This window comes from Mytilus edulis, unplaced genomic scaffold (genome assembly GCF_963676685.1).
Source record: "Mytilus edulis unplaced genomic scaffold, xbMytEdul2.2 SCAFFOLD_570, whole genome shotgun sequence".
NCBI classification, from domain to species: Eukaryota; Metazoa; Mollusca; class Bivalvia; order Mytilida; family Mytilidae; genus Mytilus; species Mytilus edulis.
The window spans coordinates 24934-35078 of NW_027267967.1; the positions used below are offsets into that span (position 1 = coordinate 24934).

The following is a 10145-nucleotide window of genomic DNA, read 5'->3' on the forward strand; positions in this document are numbered from 1 at the left end:
TGTAGCTTTGGTTAAAATTAAAACACCGTGTTTGAGTAAGAAATAGGATTTGTAGGCTTTGGAAACTCGGAGAGATTTGAGTATCGCTTCTCGGCCTTTTTGCTAAGACCAAAGCGAGTTAAAAGTTAAACGTTCACAGTTATTTAGTCAAAATGGGATCAGTTGATGTACAGTTGTTGAGATGCAGTGCGAAGTTTATCTTCACAGATGGTGTTCCGGACAACCCGAGATCGTGGATTATCCGTATTCTGAAAACAGTTGTCTCCCCTGAGGATATTACAGCAGTTTTCAAGTGTGATATTGGTGGTGCATGGTATGCAACGTTTACGTCAGAAGAAATTTCAGAGAAAGTTGTTAACTCTGATTTTTCAGCACTAGATACCAAGATTAATGTGAGTCGTGCAGACAAAAGAACAGTTCAGTTAAAAGTTTTATGGTTACCTATTTGGATTAAAGTGTTAGCTGTTGAAGATTATTTTGAACAGTATGGGAAACTACTTACCTGTCATAGAGAAACTGAAAATGTAGAAGGTGTAACTTTTGCAAATGGAAATATTAAAGTGGCTTTAGAGATGAACGAACAGGATATATCAAGTATTCCGTATCGTGCCGTTATCGGAGGTAAAGACTGTCTGTTAACCGTATATGGAAGACCTCCAATGTGTCTTAAGTGTAAGCAAGTTGGACACATCCGTAAAAACTGTCCGTACATTAAAAAGGCACCGGTGCCTTCGCAAGAAGTGACTATACCTGAAACACAAAATAGTGATGTGACAGTTACAAGTGAACAGTCAAATGGTTCTATGTTGTGGAGTGATGCTGCTCCTGAACCCGAAACTCTTGTTATTGACACGGAAAAAACTGTGAAAAGTGGTAAAAAGAGAAAAGTGGGGAACAGTAAGGAGAAAGAGTACATTCGAGTTAGAAAGATGTTGGATGAAGATACAGGGAAAATCTTCACGGTAATAGGTAGAGTGGATGAGAATGGAGAATTAATTGAAGTGTTTCCTCAATCGGAAGTTGTTCAGATTTTAGGCGAAGATAACAAAGATAAAAGTAAGCATAGTAATTTGATAAAGAAACGTTGGCCAAAAATGACAGTAAAATTTGACAGTGATTACTATGATTAGTCAAAATATTGCAGTTTAGAAGTTCAAATTTAGATAGTGTTTGTTTTAATTTAAAGTTTATAGTACACGTTTAATTTAGAAAAGTGTTCTGTTTAAATGACATGAAAAGTTAAAAGTATTTATCGTAGCACACATGACAATGCATTATAGACTTTAGTGGGTTGTGTGTGTACGATATAGATTTTGATGTTAGATGTTAAATGTAATCACTTATAAATAGATATGTAGTTTGTGTTTTCATTCTGTTAAAGGTAAACATTATAGGTAAAATTTATCGGATGATATTTATTTATAGTTAAAGTTAAATATAATACTAGTTTACAAAAACTGGTTTTAATTATAAAGGTAAATTATTTAAAGGAAATTTATATATAGAATTGTAAAAGGAATTTAAAACACTTTGTTGTTTAATTTAAAAGGGGGGTTTTCAGTAATTATTTAGGGGTTTAAAAATAGATTTCATGTAAATTTATTTTTGGTAATTTCATTTAAAACTAAAAGTATTTGATTGTCAGTAAATTTCGGATGTATTTAATATTGAGTTACAATCGTATTATCTGTGATATATGATTTTAACTATTGATTGTAATCAATATAGTATTTGATATCTATTATTAATAAAATGTTTGAAATATAAAAAAGTATCTGTTCTTATCAGCTTAATATCTGATACGTACCCCATGTGGGTACTTCGATATTAAACTGATTTTTGCAACTAGGTGAGATGTTAGGTGCTTGCACCGCTCTTGCCACGAGTTGGCCTGGTATTGCAGTACCTCCAGGATCGGCTCACTCCCCTATTTGGGGAGAAAATAAATTAAAATAGAAAAGTAGCTTTCCCTTCAATAGCCTGCGAAACAGCCCCAGTAAAATATTCTCTAATGCTTTTCACTGCTACATGTGTACTTTTTCTATATATCTTTCTTAGTATTCTTTTTAAGGAGTTTGTGTAAATTGTATAGTTTTACTCATTGTTGTAAATAATTTTACTTCTCGTGCATGTGAAATAAGTTGCATTTTATTTTATGTCTGTTCTCTAAAAAGTTATTTTCTTTCCTTGTAATGTAATATTTTTGTTGTCGCTTTCTTGTATTTATAACAGCACATGTCAGTGTAATAATGTATTCTCGTTCCTAAAAAGAAACTATGAATTTTTAGCGTTACGGAAAAACGCGGGGAAAAGAATTACGTCCCCTTCTACTGTTTCAATCATCGTTAATAGCGACGTCGCCTCAGAACGAGGGCAAACGATGGAAACTGCAGTCGGCCGGTAAGTTTTTTCCTCCTTCTAAAATTTATTTAAAAATAGCTGTACCGGTCAATTCCTTAAAAAAAAATAGAACAGATGAACTGTTTATATTTGTGTTAACTAAACGAGACAGTGAAAAGTCCGTGCAGATTGTGAAAAAGCGTTGAATTTATTTTGTGATTAAAGAAATTTCCTAGAAATTTCCTAGGCTTTAAAAACTGCGTTCGTCGGACCTAGGATGAATCAACATGATCATGTTATTTCGTTCGATTAAGATTAAATACGTATACGTATGATATACGTTTAAAAATGTATTCTCGCGACTTGCCGTATTTCACAAGCCGCTTTTTATTTTCACACCCGTTTTGTCATGCAGAAATCGTTTCATGCTGTCAGGTATTTGAAGCAAATCAAGATCTCGTGTTTCGTGTGCTTTTTGTATATAAATTTGCAAAAGTTGTGTAGCTTTGGTTAAAATTAAAACACCGTGTTTGAGTAAGAAATAGGATTTGTAGGCTTTGGAAACTCGGAGAGATTTGAGTATCGCTTCTCGGCCTTTTGGCTAAGATCAAAGTGTAGTATCTGTTCTTATCAGCTTAATATCTGATACGTACCCCATGTGGGTACTTCGATATTAAACTGATTTTTGCAACTAGGTGAGATGTTAGGTGCTTGCACCGCTCTTGCCACGAGTTGGCCTGGTATTGCAGTACCTCCAGGATCGGCTCACTCCCCTATTTGGGGAGAAAATAAATTAAAATAGAAAAGTAGCTTTCCCTTCAATAGCCTGCGAAACAGCCCCAGTAAAATATTCTCTAATGCTTTTCACTGCTACATGTGTACTTTTTCTATATATCTTTCTTAGTATTCTTTTTAAGGAGTTTGTGTAAATTGTATAGTTTTACTCATTGTTGTAAATAATTTTACTTCTCGTGCATGTGAAATAAGTTGCATTTTATTTTATGTCTGTTCTCTAAAAAGTTATTTTCTTTCCTTGTAATGTAATATTTTTGTTGTCGCTTTCTTGTATTTATAACAGCACATGTCAGTGTAATAATGTATTCTCGTTCCTAAAAAGAAACTATGAATTTTTAGCGTTACGGAAAAACGCGGGGAAAAGAATTACGTCCCCTTCTACTGTTTCAATCATCGTTAATAGCGACGTCGCCTCAGAACGAGGGCAAACGATGGAAACTGCAGTCGGCCGGTAAGTTTTTTCCTCCTTCTAAAATTTATTTAAAAATAGCTGTACCGGTCAATTCCTTAAAAAAAAATAGAACAGATGAACTGTTTATATTTGTGTTAACTAAACGAGACAGTGAAAAGTCCGTGCAGATTGTGAAAAAGCGTTGAATTTATTTTGTGATTAAAGAAATTTCCTAGAAATTTCCTAGGCTTTAAAAACTGCGTTCGTCGGACCTAGGATGAATCAACATGATCATGTTATTTCGTTCGATTAAGATTAAATACGTATACGTATGATATACGTTTAAAAATGTATTCTCGCGACTTGCCGTATTTCACAAGCCGCTTTTTATTTTCACACCCGTTTTGTCATGCAGAAATCGTTTCATGCTGTCAGGTATTTGAAGCAAATCAAGATCTCGTGTTTCGTGTGCTTTTTGTATATAAATTTGCAAAAGTTGTGTAGCTTTGGTTAAAATTAAAACACCGTGTTTGAGTAAGAAATAGGATTTGTAGGCTTTGGAAACTCGGAGAGATTTGAGTATCGCTTCTCGGCCTTTTGGCTAAGATCAAAGTGTAGTATCTGTTCTTATCAGCTTAATATCTGATACGTACCCCATGTGGGTACTTCGATATTAAACTGATTTTTGCAACTAGGTGAGATGTTAGGTGCTTGCACCGCTCTTGCCACGAGTTGGCCTGGTATTGCAGTACCTCCAGGATCGGCTCACTCCCCTATTTGGGGAGAAAATAAATTAAAATAGAAAAGTAGCTTTCCCTTCAATAGCCTGCGAAACAGCCCCAGTAAAATATTCTCTAATGCTTTTCACTGCTACATGTGTACTTTTTCTATATATCTTTCTTAGTATTCTTTTTAAGGAGTTTGTGTAAATTGTATAGTTTTACTCATTGTTGTAAATAATTTTACTTCTCGTGCATGTGAAATAAGTTGCATTTTATTTTATGTCTGTTCTCTAAAAAGTTATTTTCTTTCCTTGTAATGTAATATTTTTGTTGTCGCTTTCTTGTATTTATAACAGCACATGTCAGTGTAATAATGTATTCTCGTTCCTAAAAAGAAACTATGAATTTTTAGCGTTACGGAAAAACGCGGGGAAAAGAATTACGTCCCCTTCTACTGTTTCAATCATCGTTAATAGCGACGTCGCCTCAGAACGAGGGCAAACGATGGAAACTGCAGTCGGCCGGTAAGTTTTTTCCTCCTTCTAAAATTTATTTAAAAATAGCTGTACCGGTCAATTCCTTAAAAAAAAATAGAACAGATGAACTGTTTATATTTGTGTTAACTAAACGAGACAGTGAAAAGTCCGTGCAGATTGTGAAAAAGCGTTGAATTTATTTTGTGATTAAAGAAATTTCCTAGAAATTTCCTAGGCTTTAAAAACTGCGTTCGTCGGACCTAGGATGAATCAACATGATCATGTTATTTCGTTCGATTAAGATTAAATACGTATACGTATGATATACGTTTAAAAATGTATTCTCGCGACTTGCCGTATTTCACAAGCCGCTTTTTATTTTCACACCCGTTTTGTCATGCAGAAATCGTTTCATGCTGTCAGGTATTTGAAGCAAATCAAGATCTCGTGTTTCGTGTGCTTTTTGTATATAAATTTGCAAAAGTTGTGTAGCTTTGGTTAAAATTAAAACACCGTGTTTGAGTAAGAAATAGGATTTGTAGGCTTTGGAAACTCGGAGAGATTTGAGTATCGCTTCTCGGCCTTTTGGCTAAGATCAAAGTGTAGTATCTGTTCTTATCAGCTTAATATCTGATACGTACCCCATGTGGGTACTTCGATATTAAACTGATTTTTGCAACTAGGTGAGATGTTAGGTGCTTGCACCGCTCTTGCCACGAGTTGGCCTGGTATTGCAGTACCTCCAGGATCGGCTCACTCCCCTATTTGGGGAGAAAATAAATTAAAATAGAAAAGTAGCTTTCCCTTCAATAGCCTGCGAAACAGCCCCAGTAAAATATTCTCTAATGCTTTTCACTGCTACATGTGTACTTTTTCTATATATCTTTCTTAGTATTCTTTTTAAGGAGTTTGTGTAAATTGTATAGTTTTACTCATTGTTGTAAATAATTTTACTTCTCGTGCATGTGAAATAAGTTGCATTTTATTTTATGTCTGTTCTCTAAAAAGTTATTTTCTTTCCTTGTAATGTAATATTTTTGTTGTCGCTTTCTTGTATTTATAACAGCACATGTCAGTGTAATAATGTATTCTCGTTCCTAAAAAGAAACTATGAATTTTTAGCGTTACGGAAAAACGCGGGGAAAAGAATTACGTCCCCTTCTACTGTTTCAATCATCGTTAATAGCGACGTCGCCTCAGAACGAGGGCAAACGATGGAAACTGCAGTCGGCCGGTAAGTTTTTTCCTCCTTCTAAAATTTATTTAAAAATAGCTGTACCGGTCAATTCCTTAAAAAAAAATAGAACAGATGAACTGTTTATATTTGTGTTAACTAAACGAGACAGTGAAAAGTCCGTGCAGATTGTGAAAAAGCGTTGAATTTATTTTGTGATTAAAGAAATTTCCTAGAAATTTCCTAGGCTTTAAAAACTGCGTTCGTCGGACCTAGGATGAATCAACATGATCATGTTATTTCGTTCGATTAAGATTAAATACGTATACGTATGATATACGTTTAAAAATGTATTCTCGCGACTTGCCGTATTTCACAAGCCGCTTTTTATTTTCACACCCGTTTTGTCATGCAGAAATCGTTTCATGCTGTCAGGTATTTGAAGCAAATCAAGATCTCGTGTTTCGTGTGCTTTTTGTATATAAATTTGCAAAAGTTGTGTAGCTTTGGTTAAAATTAAAACACCGTGTTTGAGTAAGAAATAGGATTTGTAGGCTTTGGAAACTCGGAGAGATTTGAGTATCGCTTCTCGGCCTTTTGGCTAAGATCAAAGTGTAGTATCTGTTCTTATCAGCTTAATATCTGATACGTACCCCATGTGGGTACTTCGATATTAAACTGATTTTTGCAACTAGGTGAGATGTTAGGTGCTTGCACCGCTCTTGCCACGAGTTGGCCTGGTATTGCAGTACCTCCAGGATCGGCTCACTCCCCTATTTGGGGAGAAAATAAATTAAAATAGAAAAGTAGCTTTCCCTTCAATAGCCTGCGAAACAGCCCCAGTAAAATATTCTCTAATGCTTTTCACTGCTACATGTGTACTTTTTCTATATATCTTTCTTAGTATTCTTTTTAAGGAGTTTGTGTAAATTGTATAGTTTTACTCATTGTTGTAAATAATTTTACTTCTCGTGCATGTGAAATAAGTTGCATTTTATTTTATGTCTGTTCTCTAAAAAGTTATTTTCTTTCCTTGTAATGTAATATTTTTGTTGTCGCTTTCTTGTATTTATAACAGCACATGTCAGTGTAATAATGTATTCTCGTTCCTAAAAAGAAACTATGAATTTTTAGCGTTACGGAAAAACGCGGGGAAAAGAATTACGTCCCCTTCTACTGTTTCAATCATCGTTAATAGCGACGTCGCCTCAGAACGAGGGCAAACGATGGAAACTGCAGTCGGCCGGTAAGTTTTTTCCTCCTTCTAAAATTTATTTAAAAATAGCTGTACCGGTCAATTCCTTAAAAAAAAATAGAACAGATGAACTGTTTATATTTGTGTTAACTAAACGAGACAGTGAAAAGTCCGTGCAGATTGTGAAAAAGCGTTGAATTTATTTTGTGATTAAAGAAATTTCCTAGAAATTTCCTAGGCTTTAAAAACTGCGTTCGTCGGACCTAGGATGAATCAACATGATCATGTTATTTCGTTCGATTAAGATTAAATACGTATACGTATGATATACGTTTAAAAATGTATTCTCGCGACTTGCCGTATTTCACAAGCCGCTTTTTATTTTCACACCCGTTTTGTCATGCAGAAATCGTTTCATGCTGTCAGGTATTTGAAGCAAATCAAGATCTCGTGTTTCGTGTGCTTTTTGTATATAAATTTGCAAAAGTTGTGTAGCTTTGGTTAAAATTAAAACACCGTGTTTGAGTAAGAAATAGGATTTGTAGGCTTTGGAAACTCGGAGAGATTTGAGTATCGCTTCTCGGCCTTTTGGCTAAGATCAAAGTGTAGTATCTGTTCTTATCAGCTTAATATCTGATACGTACCCCATGTGGGTACTTCGATATTAAACTGATTTTTGCAACTAGGTGAGATGTTAGGTGCTTGCACCGCTCTTGCCACGAGTTGGCCTGGTATTGCAGTACCTCCAGGATCGGCTCACTCCCCTATTTGGGGAGAAAATAAATTAAAATAGAAAAGTAGCTTTCCCTTCAATAGCCTGCGAAACAGCCCCAGTAAAATATTCTCTAATGCTTTTCACTGCTACATGTGTACTTTTTCTATATATCTTTCTTAGTATTCTTTTTAAGGAGTTTGTGTAAATTGTATAGTTTTACTCATTGTTGTAAATAATTTTACTTCTCGTGCATGTGAAATAAGTTGCATTTTATTTTATGTCTGTTCTCTAAAAAGTTATTTTCTTTCCTTGTAATGTAATATTTTTGTTGTCGCTTTCTTGTATTTATAACAGCACATGTCAGTGTAATAATGTATTCTCGTTCCTAAAAAGAAACTATGAATTTTTAGCGTTACGGAAAAACGCGGGGAAAAGAATTACGTCCCCTTCTACTGTTTCAATCATCGTTAATAGCGACGTCGCCTCAGAACGAGGGCAAACGATGGAAACTGCAGTCGGCCGGTAAGTTTTTTCCTCCTTCTAAAATTTATTTAAAAATAGCTGTACCGGTCAATTCCTTAAAAAAAAATAGAACAGATGAACTGTTTATATTTGTGTTAACTAAACGAGACAGTGAAAAGTCCGTGCAGATTGTGAAAAAGCGTTGAATTTATTTTGTGATTAAAGAAATTTCCTAGAAATTTCCTAGGCTTTAAAAACTGCGTTCGTCGGACCTAGGATGAATCAACATGATCATGTTATTTCGTTCGATTAAGATTAAATACGTATACGTATGATATACGTTTAAAAATGTATTCTCGCGACTTGCCGTATTTCACAAGCCGCTTTTTATTTTCACACCCGTTTTGTCATGCAGAAATCGTTTCATGCTGTCAGGTATTTGAAGCAAATCAAGATCTCGTGTTTCGTGTGCTTTTTGTATATAAATTTGCAAAAGTTGTGTAGCTTTGGTTAAAATTAAAACACCGTGTTTGAGTAAGAAATAGGATTTGTAGGCTTTGGAAACTCGGAGAGATTTGAGTATCGCTTCTCGGCCTTTTGGCTAAGATCAAAGTGTAGTATCTGTTCTTATCAGCTTAATATCTGATACGTACCCCATGTGGGTACTTCGATATTAAACTGATTTTTGCAACTAGGTGAGATGTTAGGTGCTTGCACCGCTCTTGCCACGAGTTGGCCTGGTATTGCAGTACCTCCAGGATCGGCTCACTCCCCTATTTGGGGAGAAAATAAATTAAAATAGAAAAGTAGCTTTCCCTTCAATAGCCTGCGAAACAGCCCCAGTAAAATATTCTCTAATGCTTTTCACTGCTACATGTGTACTTTTTCTATATATCTTTCTTAGTATTCTTTTTAAGGAGTTTGTGTAAATTGTATAGTTTTACTCATTGTTGTAAATAATTTTACTTCTCGTGCATGTGAAATAAGTTGCATTTTATTTTATGTCTGTTCTCTAAAAAGTTATTTTCTTTCCTTGTAATGTAATATTTTTGTTGTCGCTTTCTTGTATTTATAACAGCACATGTCAGTGTAATAATGTATTCTCGTTCCTAAAAAGAAACTATGAATTTTTAGCGTTACGGAAAAACGCGGGGAAAAGAATTACGTCCCCTTCTACTGTTTCAATCATCGTTAATAGCGACGTCGCCTCAGAACGAGGGCAAACGATGGAAACTGCAGTCGGCCGGTAAGTTTTTTCCTCCTTCTAAAATTTATTTAAAAATAGCTGTACCGGTCAATTCCTTAAAAAAAAATAGAACAGATGAACTGTTTATATTTGTGTTAACTAAACGAGACAGTGAAAAGTCCGTGCAGATTGTGAAAAAGCGTTGAATTTATTTTGTGATTAAAGAAATTTCCTAGAAATTTCCTAGGCTTTAAAAACTGCGTTCGTCGGACCTAGGATGAATCAACATGATCATGTTATTTCGTTCGATTAAGATTAAATACGTATACGTATGATATACGTTTAAAAATGTATTCTCGCGACTTGCCGTATTTCACAAGCCGCTTTTTATTTTCACACCCGTTTTGTCATGCAGAAATCGTTTCATGCTGTCAGGTATTTGAAGCAAATCAAGATCTCGTGTTTCGTGTGCTTTTTGTATATAAATTTGCAAAAGTTGTGTAGCTTTGGTTAAAATTAAAACACCGTGTTTGAGTAAGAAATAGGATTTGTAGGCTTTGGAAACTCGGAGAGATTTGAGTATCGCTTCTCGGCCTTTTGGCTAAGATCAAAGTGTAGTATCTGTTCTTATCAGCTTAATATCTGATACGTACCCCATGTGGGTACTTCGATATTAAACTGATTTTTGC

The 10145-nt window shown here is 34.9% G+C and overlaps 1 protein-coding gene, 7 non-coding genes and 1 pseudogene across 8 annotated transcripts; all 9 read left to right on the forward strand.

The window, feature by feature from the left end:
* Nucleotides 1–81: 81 nt before the first annotated feature.
* On the forward strand, nucleotides 82–1635 carry LOC139506431 (uncharacterized). Its single transcript, XM_071295456.1, has one exon. The coding sequence runs from the start codon at nucleotides 153–155 to the stop codon at nucleotides 1128–1130; it is 978 nt and encodes a 325-aa protein (XP_071151557.1). The 5' UTR covers nucleotides 82–152; the 3' UTR covers nucleotides 1131–1635.
* Nucleotides 1636–1736: 101 nt separating this feature from the next.
* LOC139506458 (U2 spliceosomal RNA) lies at nucleotides 1737–1928 on the forward strand. Its single transcript, XR_011660157.1, has one exon. It is a non-coding gene; the product is annotated as a U2 spliceosomal RNA (small nuclear RNA).
* Nucleotides 1929–2921: 993 nt separating this feature from the next.
* Nucleotides 2922–3114, forward strand: LOC139506450 (U2 spliceosomal RNA). Its single transcript, XR_011660149.1, has one exon. It is a non-coding gene; the product is annotated as a U2 spliceosomal RNA (small nuclear RNA).
* Nucleotides 3115–4107: 993 nt separating this feature from the next.
* On the forward strand, nucleotides 4108–4300 carry LOC139506451 (U2 spliceosomal RNA). The gene has a single exon (XR_011660150.1). It is a non-coding gene; the product is annotated as a U2 spliceosomal RNA (small nuclear RNA).
* Nucleotides 4301–5293: 993 nt separating this feature from the next.
* Nucleotides 5294–5486, forward strand: LOC139506452 (U2 spliceosomal RNA). The gene has a single exon (XR_011660151.1). It is a non-coding gene; the product is annotated as a U2 spliceosomal RNA (small nuclear RNA).
* Nucleotides 5487–6479: 993 nt separating this feature from the next.
* Nucleotides 6480–6672, forward strand: LOC139506453 (U2 spliceosomal RNA). The gene has a single exon (XR_011660152.1). It is a non-coding gene; the product is annotated as a U2 spliceosomal RNA (small nuclear RNA).
* Nucleotides 6673–7665: 993 nt separating this feature from the next.
* Nucleotides 7666–7858, forward strand: LOC139506454 (U2 spliceosomal RNA). The gene has a single exon (XR_011660153.1). It is a non-coding gene; the product is annotated as a U2 spliceosomal RNA (small nuclear RNA).
* Nucleotides 7859–8851: 993 nt separating this feature from the next.
* On the forward strand, nucleotides 8852–9044 carry LOC139506456 (U2 spliceosomal RNA). Its single transcript, XR_011660155.1, has one exon. It is a non-coding gene; the product is annotated as a U2 spliceosomal RNA (small nuclear RNA).
* Nucleotides 9045–10037: 993 nt separating this feature from the next.
* On the forward strand, nucleotides 10038–10145 carry LOC139506459 (U2 spliceosomal RNA; annotated as a pseudogene; the record flags this gene model as incomplete).

Excerpts from the sequence above, each read along its gene's own strand:
- LOC139506431 (XM_071295456.1), top strand. The coding sequence starts at position 153 with ATGGGATCAGTTGATGTACAGTTGTTGAGATGCAGTGCGAAGTTTATC.